We start from the raw sequence: 27,916 nt of genomic DNA, 5'->3' as shown, positions 1-27,916 counted from the left end.
TGGAAGCTTCTAAGTGAATAGGGCTGGGGCTCGCAACATGGGTTCCTCTGCTATGGGAGCTAAAATCTTGGGCTGCATCAATAATTGGGGCCTGAGAGGAGCCCACTTTCTCCCTTGGGTAATCAGGCCCATTATTCGTAAATGGGGGAGTTTCCAATTGCCTTGTCTCCCGGCCCAATAGAGAGGGAATAACAGATTGTGCTTTTGTCAGAGTCTGAGCAGCCGTCATCCCATCATTATGAATCTCGTTCTCGTTCTTGTGCCGACTCCGTCCATGACCAATCTGAGTCGGATTCTTCATCTTCATCGGCCATTTTATTTTTCGAGGGAAGCGCTTCCTGTGTTGCCACCTAAATTTTAACTACATGACTTGCAATTTCGCTCATCTATTACAGAAAACAATACAGACAGTCATGATGAAGTCTACAAGCTCAAAGGGACATGATTTTTCCCCGTGAACTTAAGAAATGAGGTTGTTGGAATTTCTTTCTTCATCCATCTCTTTCAGCGTCTTCTTCTTTTGTCTTTTGGGGCTATATTTCTGCTTTTTTTTTCAATTAGAATTTTAAATTGGAGTTCTAAGAATAAAACATTTAATATTATTTTTATTACTCCTTTTGTCCTTCAAATATTTTCTTTTTTTTTTATATTTTGGTTCGTCCTCAAACATCCTCATAACCTATTTTAGAAAATAATCCAACTATTATCCTTACAACTTTACTTTTTGTGGGACTCATTCTCCACTCATTAAATACACAATTAACTTTTATTAGAACTCATATCCATCCCTTAAAAAGATATTTGAGGATAGAAGGCTATAGTAAAATAAAAGGAGACCATGTTTAGAATCACACAAATCTAAAGCTTCGGCTAGCAAGCCAGACAACACACAGAAAAAGCATAGAAATAAAAATGTAATTACTCTCTCCGTTTCCTTTTTGGGTTGTCCCGCGAAGCTTGAACAGTTTCTTTATATGACAAAAAATTTATTATTTATTCATTTTTTCACTATTTCACCTACCACAATTAACACACAAAATACCAATTTTTTAAAAACTTGTGCCGAAAAGAAGTTGCTCAAGCTTTGTGGGATGGAGGAAGTATTAAGTTAACATTTTTATACTCCTTTTATCTCAATTTAAAAGGTCACAGAGGCTGAATACGAATGTTAAGAATCAAATTTTTTACAATAAGATAGGAGAGAGAGAGATTAACTTTTTTTTTTTAATGATATATTTGTCAAAAAAAAAGTAGGAGAAAAAATAAAGATATTCTTTTTTCAAGTGAAAAGAGAGATAATTATTTGTGGGTCACAATGACATTTGGTGTAAATAATTAATTGAGTGAGGTGTTTGTTATTAATTTTTCATTTTAGAAAGTGGACTATTAAATTGGAATGGAGCAAGTATATTTTTGTATGAGAAAAGTTATTGGGCCAAAATGATTTCGTTTTAGGAAAATCAATAAAATAATATTATATCATTTCACAAAAAATAGTTCTAAAAAGGATTACACGAATTTTAATAAAAATATATAAATAGATTGTGAGGGCAAATGAATGTATTGTGAGTAGAGAAATAGAATCATTTAAAAGGTATTATAATAATGATAATTAATTGTATTGTGGGTGAAAAAATTGTCCACCGTGTGTTAGAAATGATAAGTAAATAGATGTATTAAGGATAATAAGTTGTGGAGTATTATCCACAAATAAAAAGAGAATGAGTTTTATCAACGTTTCAAAATGATTAAAAAAAAAAGTGAACTGTTTTTGTTGAGAGAGGGAGTATAAACAATAATCTTAAATAATTTAATACTGAAAATGGTGAGTATTTTTCATTAATATTTCCCTATTTCATGAATCAATGACCATATAACATATGAAAAGGTCGCCTGAAGTCTCTTGTTTTTGCCAATAAAATAATTTTTATTTTTTTGTGTGCATATGTCAGTTTAGTTATAAAATAAATGCTGCTCCCTCCACCCCACTTCAAATGGCCCAAAATATAAGTTTTGGGCCATTTGAAGTGGAACGAAGGGAGTAATGTATAAGACCAAAGGTCCTTAGAGCATTTCCGGTTGAGCGCCGCGTCGATCCGGGTGGCTGGAGGGAAGGACGCGTTGGAGATGCGGGCTGTTTCGAGGCCGGGACGAAAGGGCGACTCGGGGGGAAGGGGAGAAAAGGCTGATCGCGTGTGGGAGACGCGCAGAAATTAATAAAAAAATAATAATAATTTAAAAAAAAAAGTTGAATTGCAGAGATGGCGTCTTTTTGCATAGATGGCGTTTCTCAATTTGGGGAAGAAGAAGGCGGATGGGGTGGGGTGGGGTGGGGTGGGGTGGGGTGCGGGGGGGGGGGGGGGGCGAAGTGGATGGCGTCTTTTAAAAGAAAAAATGATTGCAGATATTTTTTGATTTTTGATTTTTATTGTTCTTTTAATTTTTAAAATTCTACTTTTTTTAATTCTTTAAAATTTTTTTATTTAATTTTAAAATCTTATATTTTATTTTAATTATTCCAATGTTTGAATTGTATTTTTAATGAAAATTTGGAATTTAAAAATAAAAATATAGAAATGTAAATTTTGTAGAAATGGAGATTTAAGAGCCAATGCATTGGAGAGAGGTGTCTTAGGTGGAGACCACCATCTAAAGATCCAATGCATTGGAGATGCTCTTATATTCTATTACAAAGTCACGCAAAGATGTGTATGATAAATTCATAAATAAGAGCACAAATTCTGATACAGAAAAAAACACAAGACAACCAAAGAATCATGTATGATGTTTTACACAGATGCGGATAACATACTAAAAATGATATAGAAAAGGGCCAAATTAATGGCTTTATATATATATTAGGAATTATATATGAGCAGTTGCTGAAATACAAATCGGCCGAGAGGATTTACAACTTGTAGGCTTATCCACAACTCAAACGCCAAAAAAAGGGAACAAAAGAAAATGTTTGAGCTGCTCTCTAGCTCTTATCTTTATGGGGAAGACATAATTATTCCTGCGTTAGTTAATTCTGCTGTGATTTTATCTACTTCTACAACTATTGGAGTGCCTATTTATCTACTACTAGTATACAAAAGGGAACTGGGAAGAGTACCTTCTCTTTCCAAATATCTTCGTTCCCCTCAAGTTCAGTCGCACGCACCACCGGCTTCTCGCAATGCCAGTATCCTCCACCGGAAACCCAGATTTGGTTCTGCAATGGTCTCAGATCAACGCAGGAGCTTCCTTGTACAAGACAATGAGGTAACGGTCCGGTCTTGCCTGTTTATGAATACATGTGAACGAGATGTCTCCAACAGAAGCCATCATGGGTGGTACCAGTTGGACCCGAATAGGTAGCCGGAGAGGTCCTCTGCACTTGAGTCCTTAGTGCTGTCTGTACTATACGAGCCAGCATCAGATGTGCTGAAAATGGAAGAACTGTCACTCGAAGAGTCAACTATGTGATTTTTGTGCTGCTGCACTTGAAATTCCCAATCCTCGGGATCTCCCATGGGGGAACCACTGAAATCATTTGGAGACATCCAATGGGCAGCACTTCGAGCAGAAGAGCTTAATTTTGTCTTCAGAGTTTTCTTCTTTGAATTGTTGCTGGAGGGAATGGCTTCCATGTTTTTCTTGGTTTTCCCATCCGAATACATATTGCTATTCCTTACGAAAGATGCACCCCGCGGAGAATGCCTACAGGTATAAGCATTTTAGTTCAGTCCATCTTCAGATAAAACAGGTCGATGTAGAAACGATCACTCATCGAAAATACCTTGCATAGAAGAGAATGTATGCTTCTTCAGATAAGACCGTCTCCAAGTCCACACGGCTCACCTACAGGAAGAAAGGAAGCTCAGTGGTCATATAAATGTTACCTCATATCCATATCCTTATCTTGGGTCGTTTTACAACGTATCAGACAAATCATGGCTGCTATAGTTCACCTCCCAAAATATGCAATAGCAACTCACGTTGCTATAATCATGTATTGAGATTACAGAACTCAAAACTCTTTTATTTGAAGTTTGAAAGCCTACATATTCCTAGAGAACAAAAAACGACAGGAAACCAAGTTACGGTACTAGCAAGTCGGTATCATGTAACTTACCCTGCTGTCATCAATTCTAAACCAATGTCCTTGGAAATTTTTGACATAACTGACATAGTGACCGCTGTAAACACCGTTCATTACACCCAAGTGAACCACCACGGCATATAGATGATAAATTGGATATTTGTCCCCCATCCCACTCATATAAGGCAAAAGGTTCAGAACCTCAGGAAACCGAATTAGTTTACTCAGCTTCTCAAAATTGCCTGACTGGAAAGAGAGGGAAAAAAAATCAGTTTACAGAAATTAAGAACATGCTAGTTAAATGTGCTTCAGATTTTAGGTAAATTACCCGGAATCGCTTCAGAACGACAGTGAGAACGTTAGGAGCCTCAAGCACGGTCAGTTTCTTCTTTGCTTTCTCATAAGACTTGCATCTGCTAGGAAACATGAAAGGAGTATCAAACTATAATGACTCGCCAAGAAATGAATGGATCAATCTGCTTCCAAGCATTTAAAAATTCAGTCACCGTACCTACTTCTGTATCGAGGAATGAAAAGTATCTTCCTTAGTTTCACAATTTAAATTCAAATATGAACAAGAAAGAGATTTAATGATTTGAAAGTTTTAAACCTTGGTGTGATGCCGCCAGATCAAACCAGAAAGGTGAGCAAATATAGTGGGCATTTCTAACACTTTTTTGGAACATAAAAAAGTCGAAGAATTGCCACAATAATGCGATAGAGGCAATAATTCTCTCTCATAATAGTTCTAAAAGGAACTTAAACACAACTTGTCTTGGGATCTAGTTAACAATTTATGTACCAACAGCATTGATGATTGTATCTACATAATAAAACTCATTAGAAAGAGTCTACGGTAAATAATCAAACTTGTTGGGAAACTTCAGGATTGTTAATTTGTAGTATGATAGATAATCGGCCGTACCTGTTGCACTTATACTTATCATCTCCACCAAGTGTTTCGGACGACGTGAACTGTGCAAGAGCCTGCTCAAGTGTGTATATGTCTCCGTCGATCTCCACCGTAAGGTCCAGCATCCGGTCATGCTGCTCAGATCTGCCTAAACACTTCATGCACTTAATCTGGCACAAGTCAAATAACAATGATTACGAGAAATCATTATAGCGTATATTGTTATATGAAACAGATTAACTTGCAACAAAAAAATCAGTATGAAACTAGGACCCTAGATATATCAACATGGAGACAGACCTTTGATCGAAGATAACCACCAAAAGTCAGACCCATAAGGGTCGAATCTTCAGTGAATGAACCAGAAACCCCAGCTTCTTCAAGACATATAGATTGCATTTTGTCGACGACATTTCTGGTATAACACAAACATGGTCATTATGAATATATTCATAACAGAGATGCAAACAAAACAGAACTTGCATCAGATACTAGCCTCAAAAACTCATGTGCATCTTCTTCTCTTCCAATTGGCTGTATATGGGACAGTAATCCAACTGGGGACAAAGGAGAATTAGTTACTTGTCCCTTTTGAATCAGATGTTCAAACTTGCAGATAAAGCACCAGTCCCTCTTCCGACCTGAATCACAGTAACAAAAGCTGATGTAAATATAAGAACTATATAATCCCCACAAACCAAGTATCCAGAGTTATTCATAAATGGTACTTGCATGTTTTTGAATGCAGCCCTTGAAGAAGATATGAAGTAATCGGTCGAGTGAAAATCAGGCACTGCAGCACAGCATTAGCATAGCAACTGCAAGAAGAACTAAAATAAGTTCCACTAGATACAAGAAGAAATGAAAACATTTATGCAAGTAGTCCAAATTCCAAAAATAGTAGATTTATACACAAGCAACATCACATCAGTTTGAAAGGCACATAATTTGATCATTTGCACTCATTTGCCCACGAGTATAAATATTGTACATATGCCAAGAGTGAAAGCACAAAAAGCAAAAGCAAAAGCAGAAACATAGAAGAGATCATATTAAACCAACTTTTGACACCCACCTATTTCCACAATTAGCAAGACCAAACGGATGAAGTCCCACATTGTCAGAAGTGTATAATTGCATGAAAATCTTGAAGGAAAATATGACCTGTTAGAATATGCACAACATGATTAATAATCAGGGCGACCATATCTCAGAAATGCTGAAACATAAGGATTTGTAACTGAAATGATATCTTCAAAGCCAACCTTATGGTTATGATTGTCACCGAAATCCTTGACCATATCTATGGTATAGGACTTTGTCTGCTTGGGCACTCGAAAATGTTGTGCAAGTTTCCGTACAGATGTTTTCAGACCTTTACCAGTAGATTGTGACAAAATTCGAACACCTTCAGTCTCTAAAGAAATAGCCTGAGGGCTATCAGCATTTGTATGCATCTTCTGACAATCCCCTGAACTTGTAGACATTGTCACAGATCTTGTTTCCTTTCCATTGCAAAGTTCAGTTTTCCTGTATTCATGGGATTGTGGCAACTTTGAAGATTTTAAGTATTCTGAACTCAGGTCTATATTTTGCACTTCATTATTGCCTGAAGTCTTAGCAGATTTTGATCTCATTACTCTACTGGTGGATGTCTGCACTAGATTTTCCCAATCACCAGTTGAAGATGTCCTTGCAGAACTAGTTGATTGTGGACTTCCCAACTCAGACTTAGCAGGTACAAATTCTTCTATCACAGCAACCCCACCTCCTTTTCTTTTATCTTTCAAGTTAGTTGACGTGAGGCTTTCATCAATCTTACTAGCAGGTGTCTTTTCAATCTTGTTAACCAAATAACCAGGATGAGATGTACGTAGTACATTTGCATCACCAAAGTAGGGAACAGTTTCTGAGATGTATGAATCAATTCCAGTAGAAGGTGCTTTATCTGGCCTGGTAGGAGTTCCTAACTTGACATGCTCATCAGTGGAAGCATCAAAACACATTTCACTTTGTTTGGTAGAAGACAAGAAGCAAGATACTGAACTACCTGAAGATCCCGAATCATCACATTCTTCACTGGGATCTGAAATTTTAATTTCATCTTTCAAATGCATAGCAAATTCTGGAGCTGTTTCCACAACAAAATCACTTTTCATTCTTGCATGTAATGCAAGAGCTGGCCGACACTCAACATCCTCATTAGTAGAAGCATCAGCTGATGCTTCACTTTGATCAGTGGAAGAAAAGAAGGAAGACGTTGAGCTACCTGAGGATCCTGAATCATCACAGTCATTGCTGGGATCTGAACAAATTTTACTTTCATTTTTCAAATGCATAGTAAACTGATTTTCTGGTGCTGTTTCCACAACATATTCACTTTTCTTTGTAGCATACAATGCAACTGCTGGCTGGCACTCATCTCTATGGCCTTGTCTCCAATGAATTATTTGGCACTTACCAGAACTAGTAAGGAGAGAAACCAAAATTAAATGATTGAGGAGGAGAAACAAGAGATCAAATTTGAGTCAAATACACTTTTTTAACAAAGAAATAAGTGCATCACTTTGATAAGCAAAAAAACATTGCAAGTTATCTGTCATTCCTTCCGATGTGAAAGTATACTTTCATGAAACTCATGTTGAGTGAACAATAAGCTCCTCATGATTATATATTTAAAATTGATAGATTGTACAGAGATGTAGTAACAGGAAATGAAATTCCACTCACGAACAGACTGTCAGTTGCTCAATCAGATTAAATTATAAAAAGAGTTCATAAGCTCACATCCAGGGCAGCAACCAGCTTAGAGCTCAAAACCCAAACTTTTCTCAAGTCAATCGACATGGCTACTTCAAACATTCCTTACTTGACTAAGGCTTCTCAAACGTGCATATTCAATTATGATATTGTTCATTAAGCAAACATCTTAGACTACAAAAGACATTTCAAAACAGCTCTAGGTTAGTAGGTTTCCTTATCTCCTATGGTACAACTATGTAACATCATTCACAGGGTATTTTTGGGCCCATGCATTGCCTGAGTTTCTGCCGTGCCGCCTACTAACTATTTCAAAAAAATAGTGGTTCTGGTTAGACGAGTTATTTTCCACTCAATCATACACAAGTTTGGAGCATCACATTTTACAACATTAACTTTCAAATAGCAATAGAATATTACTCAGCAGTCAGCACAACAATTTGCAAAGGCTCAAATTCTGACATTAGCTGATGCAGCTTCTCTACCAAATGGCAATGCTGAATGGCTTGCTTTATACAACCAATGCTTTCTAACATCCATCACAAGCAGAGAGCTTAAATGTTAAGCTCAAGCTACTATGACGTGATTTTAACATGGAAGCAGTCAGATGCATAAGTATTTACACCATCAGCGGAAAACAGAAAACATATATAGATATACATGTATGTCAAACTAATAAAAAACCAAAAAAACTACATTCCTGAAGCTTTATATTTTAGGGAAGGGACACAATGTATAAGCAACCGTGCCCATTAAGATTATTTGGATATTAATGTGGTAGCTGTCAAGTTAAACTGGTATCTTGTTTCATCATTAATACTGTATATATTCAGTGGAAAAAAGTTACACCCAAAATAAATTATTAAATCTTGGATATAGGATATGTTGTTTAGTAGTATATTCTATTGACAAATTCATTGGAATTTCTGTAACTACCTCAGATTATTACTACTTGGAAGCTATGACAAAAGTCTCCACTTGACAATGAATAAATACCTGAAAGGATAAATCCCATTACACAAACACAGCATTTTTTTTGTAAGTTTTTTAAATTTCTTTCTATCAACGAAAAGAGAAATAAAATTTAATGAATTTCTAGCTATTTTCATATTTTCCAGATTACTTATATCAGATTATAGGGATTAAACTAAAATAATACTAATAATAATAGGCCTCACATCTCGCAAGACAAAAGATCATTGACAACTACCACACCACTACCCCAAAATCCTAAGAAATTCAATCCCCATATTGATCTCTAAGAACTTCCAAAACCCAGTGCCACATATCCACCAAAACAAAACACAAACTTTTCACCATTTTCTGGTACTATTAATAGGAAGGCAACTGAGTGGATCTCCAGTTACAATCGTCCAATTCCACCCCAGTTTCTGGGGTGTGCTACATTCCCAATCAAAATAAGTCTCCAGATCTTCATCACCATTTTGCTAGTATATCAACACCCTTCAATAATTCATTAGTACCTTCCCTCAATTCCAACCTAAGATTTTATCTTTCGTCTAATTAACAGAAACGATCTATAGTTTACGGCCCTAAACTTAAAATCAAACATCAAATTATTCATAGAGACAAGTTACAGGAAACCAAATAGAAACTCAAATAATGACAGTAACAATTCAAAGAATAACATACGCATAACAGCACTCACCAGTATCTAACAGCTTTACACCTAGAACACCTAGTGGTGGTGGGGCAACGACAAACGGCACAAAAATGCTGCGCTTCGAGCTGCTGCGTATTACTGGGCTGCGGCGTGTACTCTACGTGCTGAGAATTGTACTGCTCAACAGCTTGTAGCTTAGCAATTTGTGCTTCTTCTTCCGAGGCGACGGCCACCAGCCTCAGAATCGCCTCCTTCTTCGCCGCCCCATTCCGCCACTTATGCCGAACTACAAGACCGAAAAGCAGTAATATACCGACAATTACTAGCATTGATTCCTTCTGATTTCAATCCAATTAACCGGCTGCAAGGATCAACAAGGAGCTGAATATAAACCCTAAAAACCGGATTTTCTTGAAATACATAGAGGTCTAGAGGAGCGAGTGAGGTGGAGGTGGTGGTGGTTGTAACGACGGCGACGCCGGCCGCGGACGGTGGCGGAGGAGGAAGGTAAAATTGAAAACGGAAGAAACGGAATTTTGGTGAGAGTGGATTGTGAAAAAAATACCCAAATAGAAAAAAGAGAGAATATAGGAAAGTAACGTAGAGATAGAGATTAGAACCTGTAACCTGTTTGGTTGGGTGGGAATTTCTACCCTATTCTATTTCTGCTTCTTTTTTTTCCTTTTCCATTTTTCCTATTTCCTTTTTTGAATTTTGCGTTACGATTTTATTTATTTTGCCTAATAAAATAGGCCCTGCTCCCTGGAGATTTGCGTTCGATTTTATTTAGGTAGATGTTATGTAATTTTTTCCTAAGTAGGATATGCAAAATTTTAAGTTTTTTAGTTAAATATCAAGATTTGCGTTCTATAATAATCAAGCATGCGTGCCTTAATTATTATTCTTTTCTTCATAAAAAGGATATGTTATTCCTAAATCCTACTGTCCCGCGGGAACTGATAAGTAAATTTTACACTTCATTTTGCAGCTCAAAACTTTTAAGAAAGTGGGAAAAATGCATAAAATAGATTATAATTATTATTAAGGCGCTATAGCTTTTTATGAATCGTCTAATCTCTGTCTTTGATTTTTTTACAAATATGAACATATATATTTCGTAGCACTCTATAATTTGTCTCACTAAAAAAAGAGATCACTATGTATGTTACTATGCATATATGACCTATGTGCTATTTCCTCCAAATTCAACTTAAAGAACGTTTTAAATGTTTCTTATGTACTTAAATATACTTAGGTAAAATAAGATATGCTTAATAAAATCTGAAAACTATGATATAAAATTAAATGAGTTATGATAAATGATTAGTTATATGGTTTTTTTCATGAGATGAATGATTAGTAATATGCTTTTTTGTAGACGAAAAGGAAATCTATATATTAAAAGTCTGAATGTATAATATTCAAAAGTCAAGAGAGAAATTCGAACTTTCATATCATTACATGCTGATAATCAATAACATATTGAGCTAACATACTAACCGTCCTGTTTGCTTAATTGAATAATAACTAGGAGCAAAGTTGAAAGTAAAAAAGTAAAACATTAATTAAGTATTAAATTCAACCCATGAAATCTGCTAAAGGTTAGGTATGAGTTATTATATAGATCTTTAGGATCCTAATGGCCCAATGTCTACAATAACTAATTAATAACTGTAGAAATAAATGAAATTAAGCTACAAAACTTATTAAGTAAGTCACGTCTTATCTCCATAACAAGGTTCAATAAAAATTAAACAAAAATGTGTACGCCTAATCTCCAATCATATACACCTAAACTCAAATGCAATTTTTCCTTGTGCACACAAAAATTAACAAAAAGTGGTTTCTGAAATATCGAAAATTTTGTGAAACTTCCCCGAAATGAATCCAAACGAATCTTTATCTTTTAGAAAAGAGTACAAAAAACAAAAAATTGTGGGAAAATTGACTTGCAATCTTTTCAATTATATAGAAAGAATTCCACCACATCTACCTTTTTGGCCCACACGCATGTTTAGTATTGGCATACGATTTGACGGTGAATTCATTTTTCAACAATATTGTGTGGTTTGTACCAATTTCATAATTCAAAGCGCATGAATTTGAATATCTATATAATACTATATAATAACAACACCAGATTTTATAAATAGTAACTTCCTTTCAGTCCAATTAATAATTTCCAGACGTGGAAACTATGTTTTTGTAACTTCCATTTATTATATATATAGAATCTATATAATCGTATATCACAATCTTTATAATTTCCAGCCCAATTATTTTTATAACTTCCGTTTCAAATAATTATCTTTAAGCCTATTGATAACTATCATATGTAGCTCTGTGGGAAAAAAAAAAAAAAAAAAGAACTACCACACTTACACAAGAATGTCACATAGCATAGGCAAACGCCATGTTTGATAATTTGCATGTATATAAAGATTGTGGTTTAGTTGATGGAGCAAGTAAAATTACAAATAAAATAAATTATTGATGTTTCAGAGAAGCTCGCAAATAAATTACATATAAAGATATGAGAAAATTAACATCATTACTTAGACTATTTTGGCTATTAAGTAGGTGATTTAATTTTATGCACTCTCTTAAGATAATATTTTTATTTTTGTTTTGTTTGTGTTTCGGAGAAGCTCGCTAAGGCACAACATCTCACAAGCTCGAATTTGGAAAATTAAGTTTTTATTATTGTACTATTATCTATCTATTAATCTATTAATAATTTATATATTGAGTAGTATTAAATTTAATAGTTAAGATTTAATTTCCGTTTCTGCCCAATTTCTAAGTGAGGTAAGCATTGTTTGTGGAAAACACAAATTATAAGATAAAATTGAGATAATTAAAGAGGAAATAAAGGTAGAAGAATATATGTATGGAGATTATCAATTTTTATCGCCATCAACGGTGGAAGGAAGCGTTAATTCGCCGAAAAGAGATAGCTGAATATATTACTCCATGTAATGACAGTAGCTGAATATAGGGAAGCGTCTAATATTTTGATGAAATAATTCTATATATTATAATTATAATTATAATTATAATCAGGGCCGGCCCTGACATTCCGGGGACCCTAGGCGAAAGGGAAAAAAAAAAGGCCCCCTAGAAAATGAAGCTTCATAATTTTATAGCAAATTTGAGATAGCTGCATATATAACTAACATTATTATAAAGTGCAATAAATCATAAATTAATGATCAAATAATCATAGAAATAAAGTAGATTTTTAATCCTTTGGGAACAATTATCAATAACCTCTTCAAAAATACCCCATGTTTAAAGTATAAAATTGCTAATACATTTAACTTTTTTTGAGATATAGTAGAATGCAAATATATGCTATAATTTTATTGATTTTAATTTTAAAAAACTTCTTTCTACTAAAGTTACAATAACCAGTATAGTCTTTTTTTTAGGGGACAATAGCCACATTATAATCAACAATATTCTATATCCAATAAAAATATTAGAAAAATAATCTAATTTTTTTAATAGGATTATATTAGTTGACTTATATTTATTTTGGGCCCCCCTAAATTTAAGGGGCCCTAGGCCCTTGTCCCTTTGGCCCTATGCAAGGGCCGGCTCTGATTATAATATTGTTCGTCAGCTGAATATAGTATTATAAATATTGCTAATCCCTAGAGTAGGCAATCCTCATAGTATGCATCAGCTAAATATATGCCTCAAAAAGTCATAACCGTGATTGATAAAGGAAATTATTACTATATCCATTACATAATAATGAAATGTCATTATGAAGAGCTCAATTAGTGGATAGTAGTAGGCGAAAATGCATTATAAATATTTGTTTCATGCAAAACAAATTTGCAAATTCTTTTCTTCTCCATTACTTGCCCCATATTTTTATCAACTATCTTACATGTAACAACAACAAAAAAATCGCCCATTTCTATAACTTAGTCAAACATATACAAAACATGAGAGAAAGTAGAGCGGATTTGATTTTAAAGTTACGAGTTGTTCGGTCGTATAAGTTATTTTCCTACGAAAAAACGAATGATTTTACATCACAAAAGTTAGTGTTTCATGATCGAAGCGGTAATCGAATCGAATCTATGGATCGATTAAACGCGTTGATCATATGTAATACCCCGTTTCCCCGAGCTAAATTTAGAATTTATTTTAAACTTAGATTTAAGATGATTCACGCCGGATTGAGAAAAAGAGTTTATTTTAATTCCAACAAAAGTGTTTAAAAAAAAAAAAAAACACATTTATAAATTTAGTTATTAAACTTATGTGCGTCGCATATTTATTTAATTTAGCATTCAAAGCATTTTTTTACGAGCTTTTATTTAAGCAAACACTGAACGATTATTACAGTTTTCATAGTACAACCTGGAAGACTTTTTATTTTATTTTATCTTATTTTATTTTATTTTTATTCCTACACCTACTCCCACCACTAACTCCTCTACTGCACATCACCAACTTCCCTACTGCAATACACCCACTACACCTACTCCTTTACAGGCAATCAAGCCATGCCTTTACAGTTAGACTCCTCATCTGCAATACAACTATACATCAACCAAGTTTCTGCCTTTTTCCATTAGGCACAAATTAATTGATCACTCACCACATATCACTTCGCAAGAAAGAAACTCAGATTCATAAGTCTATACAAAATATATATTCCAAGCTCATCTCCTTCAACAATTCAGCAGCAAACGATCAGCCCTCTCATTCAAGGTTTACCAACTTAAATTATGTTTTACTTTAGCTTTATAAATCACACTAGAAAACCAACAAATACAAGTTTGAACTGCATAAGCTTCAATGTTTCAATAAAAGATGAGTCTTGAAGCATGATTTTCCCTTTATGTTAAATCTGCATACAATCTGTGTAAATATATACATATATGAAGCATGTTTGAGAAGAGAAGTAGAACCACAAAGCTTGAATTTTTATTCTTTATTTCTGAACTTGCTACGTTGAGTCGGGTTGCTGTTTTGGGGTGTGAGTCGAGTCGGGGTGGTGGCTGGACTAGGTTGAGATTTCGCAGAGGGAGGCCGTGGCGCGGCGGCCCTGCCGCTGTCGTCCGGCCACGGACGGAGGGAGAGCAGGGTTGAGCGGAGGACGGCGGCAGCTCATTGCTGTTGTACTTCCGGCGCACAATGAGAGAGTTGAGAGGTAGAGAGAGGCTAGGGCTCGGCGGCTCCGCCGCTGTTGTCCGGCCGAGGATGGAGCGATTTGAAGAGGGCAGTGCGGCTGGTAGCCGTGTCGACGCCCGGAGTTACAGAGAGAGTTCCGAGGGAGATAAGAGGGCGAAGATGGTGGCGGCATGAAGCTGCTGCCGTCGGCCAAAGTTCAGCGGAGGGAGGCAGAGCTCGGCGGCCATAGCTGCTGTTGCTCGGCCACGGACGGAGGCGGAGAAGAGGGATGACTGAAGTTCAGGCGCTGCGGCAGCTCGTCGCTGTTGTCGTCGCCGGAAGATATGAGAGTAGAGGGACTAGGATTCCGATGGTGATGGTGAGGATGATCGGAGCAGCGCTCGTCGTCGGGAGTGGTGTGCTGACGGTGGTGGCGCGAAGCCACTGACCGAGGCTGCCGGATCTGTAAACAGAGGGTAGAGAGAGAGGAGCGGCTGCCTCGCCGGAAGGAGCCGCGGCGGCGGGACTGATGGCTAAGAGAGAGGAGTCGAGAGAGAGAGATGAATGATCGCGTCTGTGTATGCGTGAGTGTGCCGCTGCGCAGCTGCTATGTGTGTGTGAGTGTTGTGCGACAGATGGGGGAGAAGAAGGGGGGAGGAAGACTTTGGGCTAGGTTTGGATAGTGGGCCGAGTGTTGGGCTCTCTTTTTCTTTTGGGCCGAGTCATTGGGCCGATTTATTTCAATTATTTGGGCCGATTTTCCTTGGTTTTAAATCTTCAGTTGGGCCATTGTTTTAAATAAATGTGTTGGGCCCTTATTTTATTTAAGGACTTTGGACTGCCTTCAATTAATTTAATTGGGCTGCCCTATTTTAATTAATCGAACTATTAATTAGTTTGATTAATTATTTTCAAAGACTAATTTTCATAATAATATTTTATTATTATTAGAAAGTGCATATTTTAAATTACTTACTATATGCTAAGCATGACATGAAATTGCATTTATTTTTGCAATAAAAGTATTTAATTGGTTTTAATTATAATTCCAATTATTAAAAGAAAGTCGAGTAAGAATATTGTTGGTGTTCTTAACTCAAGAGAAATGTTTTTAATTATTTATTCATTAAATTTTGAAAACCCGGCTAAGTGAATAATAGAATGTTAAGCACTACACCATGACTTAAGATTAGATTCAAGGAGACCTATTAAGAATAGAATTTCTTGTAGGCTTTGAGCATCAGAAGGATTAGCACTGCTATTCCGATTCAGAGATAAGGTTAAACGACAGGCTTTGCCTATACAGGTGGGCATTACTTTTACTATACGTATATAGAGATCCCCTGCGTGTCGTAGGCCTCTTATACGAATATATGCATGAGATGATTTTAACTGTTAATTTCAGATTATTATTATGCCCAAATGATAAATGACTCTTATGAAATGAAAATGAAATGTTCATGAAATGAAATGAAATGTTTATGAAATGATTGACTGCCAAAAATGTTTATGTTTTTATATGTATCCTATCTGTGTTGGTTCGCCAACTTTAAAGGAAATCCAATTGGGATCCTATGCTAGACAAAGGTCGCTAGCTAGGGTTAACGTGTACACTTATGGAGACCGCGAGTCGCTTGCGACCGGTCTTGGCGTCCGTGGTAAGGAGGCCTCCTTCCCGGCGCGTGATAGAAAGGAACAGATATGGATCATATGAAGGAAAATGATCGGCCGATCGACTTTATGAAAATGAAAGAAATATTTTAGTAAGCGCAGGTCATTTAAGAAAACCCCTGTGTGTTACTGTTATGGCAGTTCAATTTATATATGTATGCATGTTGTATTTTCGGCTATGCCCACTGAGTATTTTTATACTCAGCCCTGCATGTATTTCTAAATGTGCAGGTTGAGCAGTTGATGGAATGGAATGATGTTGAGCGGGTGTTCCTTTGACATTTCAAGAAATGTAACCTTGAGTATACATCTTCATATGTATATCTCACACGTTTTCCGCTGCAAAACACTTTGATTAGGATAACTTTATGTTATGAAATTATGACACGTGTTATTGGGTAACCCACCTTAATCAGTTCTCATTTATGTGTATGTTTTATAAGTATCCAAATAATCATATATGATCCTAGCATTTTATCTATGAGTGACATTTCCATATACTTTAATGTTAAGTAATTGTCCATTTCCATTTCTTATTGTTCACCCCAAGTCATAACCCCTGTTAACCCGTCATTGGGATAGTGGGATGTGACAGAGTGGTATCAGAGCGGTTCGTTCGCTCTGGCCCTAGAAACCTTATTCTAAAGAGTCGAGTCTAGTTTGATTCTTTAGACTTACACGGGTTCATATGGCACCGCTCAACACTCCATTGCATCGTGCTCAATCAAGGAAAGAAGGTAACTGCAGTTTCAACGTTTAAAGATGTTAATGTTCTAAAATGCTTCATGAATATGTTTATGTGAAGAGCATGTTATGATGAAATGTTGAATGTTTTGCCTTTCATGGCATATATTCGCAGTCTATGATGTTATGATCAGATGAATGATAGAAAAGTGACATATGTTTTCCCAGAGAACATAGATTGTTATAAGTTGCATGATCACAATTTTAAAAGAACATAGACTACTAGATTAGTAGGATATCTCTACAATCTAGATTCTTAAGGTAATGATTTAGAAGAATGAAAGAGAACTTAGAACGTCTCAGCTCCCTTAAGAAAATGATGGTTCTTTTGAACTACAAAGAGGAATGAAAAGATATGTACGAGGTAAAGGAAAAGCACAGAATGAAAATACGAGACGAATTCAAGGTAAACGTTGCATCAAAGGTTGAACCATAGTCTCTACGTTCGAATGTTCAAGTGCGACGGAACATCGAATCGACTTTTGCTACACGATAGATTTTAAGAATAGTGTGTTTTACCTGTGTACGTATGTCTGTGTGTATATGTCTTAAGAGAGGTTTGGGGTTTGAGATCAATAGGATAAGGAACCTTAAGATAAGTTTAGTTGTCATGATGAACTTATGCTTTGTTATGTATAGTATGTTCATGGCTCTCCAAGTTCGGGACGATGTTTCCCGTGTGACTGGGAGGTGATGATGTTGGACCTGGCCAGTCCACATGATCCAAATCTCAGTAGACGTCTTTTGGGTTGAAAACCCATGTGTTTCAACTTTCGGTTGAAAAGCCAGATGAGTTCTTACTCGAGGTCATTTTGTTCGACCTAGTAGTTAATCATTTCATACCCTCTGGTCATTCTTTTGATTCTCTTGAACAATTTCTACAACACCTTGTTTTGATGTTGTGTTGAGTTTGAGCCTTGTAACTCGTGAGTTGTCATAATAGATCCCCTTGTTTGATAAGACCAAGAAATGTTAGTCTACCGATGTAGTATACTACCCAAACTATGACTTCATATAATTGTGTCTCATTGTGATTGGTTGAGATTAGTTTTTGTCCTATAAATGATATCGACCACTCATTATGATAGAAATTCAGAGTCCAAGCTAAGACCGTAATATAGTGTTCGAGTACGAGGACTTAAGTTAATTGGTCTATGATAGTTTTAAGATAAATTCATAGGAAAGTGTTATTCATGTGATAGGTAACAAGAAATGGGTTGATGACTATTTTAGTCTTTGGAAAAAAGAATACCCCGTAGATGAGCCCTAGGAATGAGGTAGGAGCAAAATGAACCGCCGCAAAAGGACGAGTGAACTTATTCTCAAGTAAATCTCGTGTATATAAATTGGAATTAGGAATCCAATTGATATGAGGAGAGACCCGAATCTATTCTAGATCGGAAAGTTAAAGTACTAAGGAATAAGTCGATACCCTTAGTAATAGTTCTTTGGAAGCACTATGATCAAGAAAAAGCGATGTGGGAACTCGATTCTAGCATGAATGAGAAGTACCCAGAATTATTTTCTGTGGTACAAATTTCGTGACGAAATTCTTTTAAAGTGGATAGTATGTCATACCCCGACTTTTAATCCCTGATTAAGGGCTTAATTATTAATAATTAGGATTCGGCATCCATTTATAATAAAAACTGGTTTGATTTATCTGATGTGATTTAATCATTATATATGTGTTTTAATGTGCTTAGTTAAAGGAAAATTTTTATAAATGTGGTGCATAAGTTTTAATTGGTGAGTTAAGTGTATTTATATGAGCCACATGAATTTTAAATTATGCATGAAGTCATGAATTTTATCTAAATTTGATAGTACATGTAACACTCCGTACTTTTCCCTATGTTGTGAGATAGTGTCTTAACACTATTGAGAGTACTGAGATGTCAGAGAGATTGATTGTCCTATTAAGAAAATAGGAATAATGAGTTGGAAATAGAGTCGAGAAAAAAAAAAAAAAAAAAAAAATCGGTCGGAGAGACGTCTAGTTTGTCTGTGTTTGCCGACTGCTTTGACGTGATATTATGTGAAATTACGTGACTGATTGATTATGTGAGTTTTGTTACGTATGTCATTGTGAGCAAGTTATTATGATTTTTATTTGATGACTTTAGCACTTGGAATTTTAATTAAGTTTTCAAAGCAAGTGCAATTTATTTTTACCGAGAAATCAAAGAATGTCGGTTTATGAAAATTTTTCCAAACAAAATATTTTCAAATTATTTTTCCTATGATGAGGAATATTATAATTGAGTAAGTGCACTAATATTAGTGTCATATTTATTTTAAATATTGGTCACAATAGTTTTGTGTTATAGCATTGCATTAATTAGTAATTAGTCTTTTATGATTTTATTAATGTAGCTTAACACATGATTTATTCTAGACTACACAACCTTACACACACATGATTATTTTAATCTAATAAGCATGTGATTAATTTCCTTAGCCTTACTTGAAGTGGACGTGTGGTATGAAGATGAAGGGAAGGGATTAGTGTATAGGTTTAGGGGGGACAACTATTAATGGTGAATAGTGTTTGGTCTCCAATCATCCTTCCTAAGCAAGACAAATTCACTTCATTTTCCTCATTTTCTTCACCATTCGGCCACTCTCAATTTCTCTCCCTCTCTTCCGATTTTGCTCCAAAAGATCACCATAGATGAATCACCAAAGCTTCCAAGTTCACATCAAGATCAATTCCTCCACCAAATCAACATAAACACCTTTCAATTCTTGAAGATTTCAAGAGGACCGTGGGGTTTGGTTTGAAGAGTGAGAAAGGAAAACTTTGATCTTTGTTTAATCTTGGGTAAGTGATTCTTATTTTTATAGATCTAGATTGTATGATGTTATATGTGAGTATATGATCATGATTGAGCAAGAAAATCACCCAACTTATTTCTATGAAATTTTCGAAAATTTGGGGCTTGAAACCCTACGAAATTTTATTGTTTGTTTTCTTGAATTGGCTTGAGTTATATGATGATTGATGATTATTGAGTTAATATATATGAATATCTTGATGATTAGCCATGAGATATAGATTTTTCTATTAGGTTAGTTTACCTAAAATTGGGATGTTGAGATCCTATGGATCAATTGATGTATTGATGATGGATTTGAGTTTATGAGATGATTTAGATGATTAATGATGGATGAGATTGAAGCTTGAGGTTGAGAGGTGAAAAATGAAAAGTGTTAGTTTGAGGAAGAAGATGACATACATGTGTATCTATATGTGATCTTGTTTTATGATGTTGATTTGTGCTAATTGGTAACCTAGGATGTTAGATCTATGATTGATCAATAGGTTATACATGATTAGTGATATTTTCAAAAGAGTTTAGTTTAATAAAAATTAGGACTTTTTGCCTATGTGTTATTAAAGTGATTTTGGCTTAAGATATATGTATTTGAGCATGATATTAGTGTATAATTATGTTTGAGTAAGTCTTTTGTTGGCTAAGAAAATTTTTGACTTAGTTTAGTTTATATGAGTTTTTGAGTTTTCATATTTTGAGAAGTCGAGGATTGATAAAATGAGGTTTAATTGCTTTATGACCATTATGTGAAAGTTTGTCATGTTTTATTAAGAGTTTTATGATGATACATGAAGTTTCATTAGAGTTTAGTACATGATAAAAGGGAATCTATATGTGTATAATGATTTATATAATGAATGAGATCATGTTTGAATAATTGAGTAATTTTGTGCATGAAAATGAAAAGAGAATTTTAATGATGCGTTCATTGAAACGTTTTACTAGAGATTTGAGGTTATGATGTAAGAAGAGAGTCAAGATTTGAGTATGATGAGCATTATAATGTGCTTGAATGTTTGTGAGTGTTATATGTGTTTAAAATGAGCTTTGATGAGTTTCCTTGAAGGAATGTTGAGTTGAGTATTTTAAGAGTTTGAGATGAGATTGTGGTGAATTTCGTAGGCCTACTGACCTACTGTGATCAACGGTTTTTCAATGATAAAAAGCTTTGAAAATTTTATACCAAGCCTCTACATGAGTATTGAGAACATCGGTAAAATTTCAAATGATTTGGACTTCGTTTACTATTTTTATAAAATACAAAACCGAAACTGCACATTACTACCGAGAGTTTCAGAGAGCAGGGGAAAGAGTCATTCATTTCAGTAGCTTCCTGTGTGATCTAGCTTTCCAAAATTTTATGGTATTAACCTTATTGTGTTAGCTAGATATCCACAAAATTTGAGCCCCGTTTGACAATATTTACTATTTTTCAAAAATCCAAGTTTTCGATTGCTCAAAACTGCCGAATATGGTAGACTGTAGTAAAATAGTCATATCTCCTACAATACTTGAAGTTTTTGACTCTACTTTTTTATATATGAAAATAGACTCGAAGACCTTTCTTTTGGTATGAATCTCGAGTCCAGGAGGTGTCGGAGTAAGAACAGGTTAGATTTTGAAGTTGAGTCAGTGTAAAAACAGAGCATGTTTTGATAATGTTTGATTGTGTTTTCTTATGTGCCTTATGTGATTGTGTTGTCTATGTGTTGAATGAGATTAGACGAGCCTTATATGAGAGATAAATCGAGACTTAGTACCATGATTTTCTTGAAACCTATCCTTGAACTTAAGGATTTGAGATGAGTGGAGAGTTTATATAGAGTTGAGTAAAGAGATAGAATATGAGATAGAGCATGAGTTAAGGCTTTATGAGTATGGATTTTAAAAGGATTAAAATGTTTTAAATCAATTCCTTTTTAATGGAGTTTAAAATTCTTATTTAAGTCATTTATAAATGAATAATGAGAAATGCGTAAAGGAGTTCGTAAAGGAATCGCGGCATGAGATTTTCAATTTCCCTAGTAAACTAAGGAGATATTATGAAGGAACAAGCAATGAACGAGACTCTCACCACCGAGTCACTACAACAATTGGAGAAGGAAAAAGTTCACGCACAAACAAGATATGTACATCACCTCAAGATGGAGGTAAAAAAAAAAAAAAAAAAAGGAAATGGAAGGAAAACACTAGAACTAAACTTAAGGTATAACCCAACCCCAAGGCTAGTAGGCTCAAGTTAAGAGAGAATGCTTTGGCTAAAGTGCCAGAAGCTACAGCAAGAATAAAGTTGGAACGACACCACAATAGAAACTTAGAAACCCCCATTAAATAATCATTTGAAAATGAGAAAATGAGTTTACATGGCAGAAGGAGTGCCATTAATCTTTAAGTGAAAGTTACCAAGATGATGAGAAAAGTTTGATGTTAGAATTCCATAGTCAAATCTGAGAAGGCGACTTAGGACGAAGGAAACAATTAAGGTAGTTCACCACTTTACTAAGATGAAGTGGGTGAAAGAATGTTGTTAGGTCCTGAACTGGTCCAACAGATGATTGAGAAAGTCGACCACATCAAGCAAAGAATCAAAAAAAAAAAAAAAAAAACTCAAGATAGACAAAAGTCTTACGCCGATAAACGCCGATCGGAATTAGAATTTAATATTGGGGATCGATTTTTCCTCAAAGTCTCTCCCTCAAAGGGAGTTATACGTTTCGGGAAATAGGGGCAAGTTACGACCCCGTTATATAGGACTTTTTGAGATCCTAGATAAGATAGGCCCTGTAGCCTATAGGTTGGCATTGCCACCCAGTATTGGAGACGTGCACAATGTGTTTCATGTCTCTCAGTTAAGAAAGTATGTGTTTAATTCAAAGCATTTGATTAAACCAAATAAAGGAGTCCTAGCCAGGACCTAAGTTATGAAGAGAAATCAGTCCAGATACTTGATCGCAAGGTTCAAGTTTTACGAGGCAATAATATTGTTCTCGTCATGTAGTGGAACCATCACAGGATGGAAAGGGCCACGAAAGAGATTAATGAAATAAAAGACTAGTATCCCCAGCTAGATTATCAGATATGCAATTCCGAGGACGGAATTTTTTTAAGGAGGGAGGAATGTAATACCCCGTTTCCCCGAGCTAAATTTAGAATTTATTTTAAACTTAGATTTAAGATGATTCACGCCGGATTGAGAAAAAGAGTTTATTTTAATTCCAACAAAAGTGTTTAAAAAAAAAAAAAAACACATTTATAAATTTAGTTATTAAACTTATGTGCGTCGCATATTTATTTAATTTAGCATTCAAAGCATTTTTTTACGAGCTTTTATTTAAGCAAACACTGAACGATTATTACAGTTTTCATAGTACAACCTGGAAGACTTTTTATTTTATTTTATCTTATTTTATTTTATTTTTATTCCTACACCTACTCCCACCACTAACTCCTCTACTGCACATCACCAACTTCCCTACTGCAATACACCCACTACACCTACTCCTTTACAGGCAATCAAGCCATGCCTTTACAGTCAGACTCCTCATCTGCAATACAACTATACATCAACCAAGTTTCTGCCTTTTTCCATTAGGCACAAATTAATTGATCACTCACCACATATCACTTCGCAAGAAAGAAACTCAGATTCATAAGTCTATACAAAATATATATTCCAAGCTCATCTCCTTCAACAATTCAGCAGCAAACGATCAGCCCTCTCATTCAAGGTTTACCAACTTAAATTATGTTTTACTTTAGCTTTATAAATCACACTAGAAAACCAACAAATACAAGTTTGAACTGCATAAGCTTCAATGTTTCAATAAAAGATGAGTCTTGAAGCATGATTTTCCCTTTATGTTAAATCTGCATACAATCTGTGTAAATATATACATATATGAAGCATGTTTGAGAAGAGAAGTAGAACCACAAAGCTTGAATTTTTATTCTTTATTTCTGAACTTGCTACGTTGAGTCGGGTTGCTGTTTTGGGGTGTGAGTCGAGTCGGGGTGGTGGCTGGACTAGGTTGAGATTTCGCAGAGGGAGGCCGTGGCGCGGCGGCCCTGCCGCTGTCGTCCGGCCACGGACGGAGGGAGAGCAGGGTTGAGCGGAGGACGGCGGCAGCTCATTGCTGTTGTACTTCCGGCGCACAATGAGAGAGTTGAGAGGTAGAGAGAGGCTAGGGCTCGGCGGCTCCGCCGCTGTTGTCCGGCCGAGGATGGAGCGATTTGAAGAGGGCAGTGCGGCTGGTAGCCGTGTCGACGCCCGGAGTTACAGAGAGAGTTCCGAGGGAGATAAGAGGGCGAAGATGGTGGCGGCATGAAGCTGCTGCCGTCGGCCAAAGTTCAGCGGAGGGAGGCAGAGCTCGGCGGCCATAGCTGCTGTTGCTCGGCCACGGACGGAGGCGGAGAAGAGGGATGACTGAAGTTCAGGCGCTGCGGCAGCTCGTCGCTGTTGTCGTCGCCGGAAGATATGAGAGTAGAGGGACTAGGATTCCGATGGTCATGGTGAGGATGATCGGAGCAGCGCTCGTCGTCGGGAGTGGTGTGCTGACGGTGGTGGCGCGAAGCCACTGACCGAGGCTGCCGGATCTGTAAACAGAGGGTAGAGAGAGAGGAGCGGCTGCCTCGCCGGAAGGAGCCGCGGCGGCGGGACTGATGGCTAAGAGAGAGGAGTCGAGAGAGAGAGATGAATGATCGCGTCTGTGTATGCGTGAGTGTGCCGCTGCGCAGCTGCTATGTGTGTGTGAGTGTTGTGCGACAGATGGGGGAGAAGAAGGGGGGAGGAAGACTTTGGGCTAGGTTTGGATAGTGGGCCGAGTGTTGGGCTCTCTTTTTCTTTTGGGCCGAGTCATTGGGCCGATTTATTTCAATTATTTGGGCCGATTTTCCTTGGTTTTAAATCTTCAGTTGGGCCATTGTTTTAAATAAATGTGTTGGGCCCTTATTTTATTTAAGGACTTTGGACTGCCTTCAATTAATTTAATTGGGCTGCCCTATTTTAATTAATCGAACTATTAATTAGTTTGATTAATTATTTTCAAAGACTAATTTTCATAATAATATTTTATTATTATTAGAAAGTGCATATTTTAAATTACTTACTATATGCTAAGCATGACATGAAATTGCATTTATTTTTGCAATAAAAGTATTTAATTGGTTTTAATTATAATTCCAATTATTAAAGAAAGTCGAGTAAGAATATTGTTGGTGTTCTTAACTCAAGAGAAATGTTTTTAATTATTTATTCATTAAATTTTGAAAACCCGGCTAAGTGAATAATAGAATGTTAAGCACTACACCATGACTTAAGATTAGATTCAAGGAGACCTATTAAGAATAGAATTTCTTGTAGGCTTTGAGCATCAGAAGGATTAGCACTGCTATTCCGATTCAGAGATAAGGTTAAACGACAGGCTTTGCCTATACAGGTGGGCATTACTTTTACTATACGTATATAGAGATCCCCTGCGTGTCGTAGGCCTCTTATACGAATATATGCATGAGATGATTTTAACTGTTAATTTCAGATTATTATTATGCCCAAATGATAAATGACTCTTATGAAATGAAAATGAAATGTTCATGAAATGAAATGAAATGTTTATGAAATGATTGACTGCCAAAAATGTTTATGTTTTTATATGTATCCTATCTGTGTTGGTTCGCCAACTTTAAAGGAAATCCAATTGGGATCCTATGCTAGACAAAGGTCGCTAGCTAGGGTTAACGTGTACACTTATGGAGACCGCGAGTCGCTTGCGACCGGTCTTGGCGTCCGTGGTAAGGAGGCCTCCTTCCCGGCGCGTGATAGAAAGGAACAGATATGGATCATATGAAGGAAAATGATCGGCCGATCGACTTTATGAAAATGAAAGAAATATTTTAGTAAGCGCAGGTCATTTAAGAAAACCCCTGTGTGTTACTGTTATGGCAGTTCAATTTATATATGTATGCATGTTGTATTTTCGGCTATGCCCACTGAGTATTTTTATACTCAGCCCTGCATGTATTTCTAAATGTGCAGGTTGAGCAGTTGATGGAATGGAATGATGTTGAGCGGGTGTTCCTTTGACATTTCAAGAAATGTAACCTTGAGTATACATCTTCATATGTATATCTCACACGTTTTCCGCTGCAAAACACTTTGATTAGGATAACTTTATGTTATGAAATTATGACACGTGTTATTGGGTAACCCACCTTAATCAGTTCTCATTTATGTGTATGTTTTATAAGTATCCAAATAATCATATATGATCCTAGCATTTTATCTATGAGTGACATTTCCATATACTTTAATGTTAAGTAATTGTCCATTTCCATTTCTTATTGTTCACCCCAAGTCATAACCCCTGTTAACCCGTCATTGGGATAGTGGGATGTGACATCATAAAAGAATGCAACTTGATTTTATTGTTGGTAATATTTATGTATTTCAATTTGTTAAAGTCCAACACAACAACATGCATGCCAAAACTACCACAAATTTTTTTAACTTTACGTCTACTTCAAAGACTCGCGTGGTTGAGATATTTGATGATACTTTTCCATCGAATTTATTCATTTCCCGTGAATTCTCTCTACATTTTTATTTTTATATTTTTTATTTAAATATTACTCAACAATTCGTTCTTTATTTAAATTTGTAATATTCAATTTTGCAGATATTATTGGTAAAGTTGATCATGTTCTAGAAGCACAAAGGAAAAAAAATCAATGATCATATATGATTCTATCTTGATGGATGTATATCTTAAAAATATCGAGTAAGTTCATTTTTTTTTTCTATCAAGATTGATTTAGTAATTTAATATATTTTATTAATTTATTGTTATTATTATTATATTGAAAAGGTCCAAATACATTCAAGAAAATGTATACGCATATATGGCTTTGGTGATAATGTATTAGTATTGCTAATTAGTTTGGGTAAAAAAAAAGGTGTGTTTATTAATTAGTTTATATACATATATTAAATTAATAGGGTTAACAGAAACGGTTACACCCACAATGATAAATTTAAAATTAATGACTTTTAATTCATTTATGGAACTCCGTAGAGAAAATTTGAGTTATAACATATCCTAAATGAGTTTTGGTTGAAATATTTTAGTGATTTAGAATAAGATTAATTTACATTAAGAACTTTTCGCACGATATGTAGATTTGTTCAAGTTTGGATTTATTTGGTTGATCCAAATAAGATTAATATTTTAGCGATTTAGAATAAGATTAATCCAAACTTGAACAAATAATCTTAGGTAGAATAAGATTAATTTGCATTAAGCTAGCCCTACTTTTAATTACATGCAAATTAGTGGGTCATGTCCCATTATGCTAAGTTTTAGGTTGCAATTATGCAGCACCAAAAAATAAAAAAAGTTATGTATGTGCATCAGTGTGTGTGAAAACCACATTCAACCTAATAATCATAGGTAAGATTATCATTTTTTACCTAAATTCAAGAATTCAGAAACATTGATCGATAAAGATTGTGGTTTAGTTGATGGAGCAAGTAAAATTACAAATAAAATAATATATTATGTACTTATAAATTGAATTATGCCAAAACTTTCAAATTCTTCAAAATATACATATAGTTACTGGATAAAGACAGAAAGTTTACGGTGACAACGTCTTTAAAAAAAATGAGTTGATATCACACCTAATTAATTAAGGTTTTTTTTAAATCTAATTAATTAAGTTTATTAGTCTTAATTTAAATGTAATCTCAATGCGTATTTATGTAAGAACGTCCCCACTTAGATATCATTGTTGAGTAGTAGTAATTGTTAATATAATTTTTAAGAAATGAGAAAATTAACATCATTACCTAGACTACTTTGTCGATTAAGTCGGTGATTTAATTTTATGCACTCTCTTAAGATAATATTTTTATTTTTGTTCTGTTTGTGTTTCGGAGAAGCTGCTAAGTCATATAATATAATTATTTTAATACTGAATAAATCATTAAAATAGGGTTATGTGTTTTTTTTCAATACAATGTAATAATTTTTATTTATTATTTTAATATAATATAATATTAATTATTTTAATATTAATGTTATAAAAAATACAATAATTCACCATGTGCGTATGCACGGGTGGAATACTAGTGCTAGGGTTTTGAATGGATCATATAG

At 35.3% G+C, this 27,916-nt stretch overlaps 1 protein-coding gene and 2 long non-coding RNA genes across 3 annotated transcripts; 2 read left to right on the top strand and 1 right to left on the bottom strand.

The window, feature by feature from the left end:
* Nucleotides 1–2,818: 2,818 nt before the first annotated feature.
* Nucleotides 2,819–10,097, bottom strand: LOC131001496 (ubiquitin carboxyl-terminal hydrolase 17). The gene is made up of 11 exons (XM_057927884.1): nt 9,427–10,097; nt 6,263–7,463; nt 6,073–6,161; nt 5,730–5,815; nt 5,494–5,638; nt 5,298–5,412; nt 5,010–5,167; nt 4,413–4,497; nt 4,118–4,330; nt 3,782–3,843; nt 2,819–3,702 (listed from the first exon to the last, which is right to left on the bottom strand). Exons 1-11 carry the CDS (start codon nt 9,708–9,710, stop codon nt 3,327–3,329), a joined length of 2,814 nt encoding a protein of 937 aa, XP_057783867.1. The 5' UTR covers nt 9,711–10,097; the 3' UTR covers nt 2,819–3,326.
* Nucleotides 10,098–13,907: 3,810 nt separating this feature from the next.
* LOC131001495 (uncharacterized) lies at nt 13,908–16,666 on the top strand. Its single transcript, XR_009093957.1, has 3 exons — nt 13,908–14,112; nt 15,745–15,820; nt 16,417–16,666. It is a non-coding gene; the product is annotated as an uncharacterized LOC131001495 (long non-coding RNA).
* Nucleotides 16,667–23,062: 6,396 nt separating this feature from the next.
* On the top strand, nt 23,063–26,047 carry LOC131001494 (uncharacterized). The gene is made up of 3 exons (XR_009093956.1): nt 23,063–23,494; nt 25,126–25,201; nt 25,798–26,047. It is a non-coding gene; the product is annotated as an uncharacterized LOC131001494 (long non-coding RNA).
* The last annotated feature ends 1,869 nt before the right edge of the window (nt 26,048–27,916 follow it).

The sequence above is a fragment of the Salvia miltiorrhiza genome, chromosome 8 (assembly GCF_028751815.1).
Source record: "Salvia miltiorrhiza cultivar Shanhuang (shh) chromosome 8, IMPLAD_Smil_shh, whole genome shotgun sequence".
In the NCBI taxonomy this organism is placed as follows: domain Eukaryota; kingdom Viridiplantae; phylum Streptophyta; class Magnoliopsida; order Lamiales; family Lamiaceae; genus Salvia; species Salvia miltiorrhiza.
Note: the sequence above shows the minus strand (reverse complement) of the source record. Positions and strands in the feature narration are given on the sequence as shown.

Excerpts from the sequence above, each read along its gene's own strand:
- LOC131001496 (XM_057927884.1), bottom strand. The coding sequence starts at position 9,710 with ATGCTAGTAATTGTCGGTATATTACTGCTTTTCGGTCTTGTAGTTCGG. Across the intron at positions 6,162-6,262 it reads GTGACAATCATAACCATAAG|GTCATATTTTCCTTCAAGAT; the intron begins GTTGGCTTTGAA and ends ATATTCTAACAG. Across the intron at positions 4,498-5,009 it reads GATAAGTATAAGTGCAACAG|ATGCAAGTCTTATGAGAAAG; the intron begins GTACGGCCGATT and ends GTTTCCTAGCAG.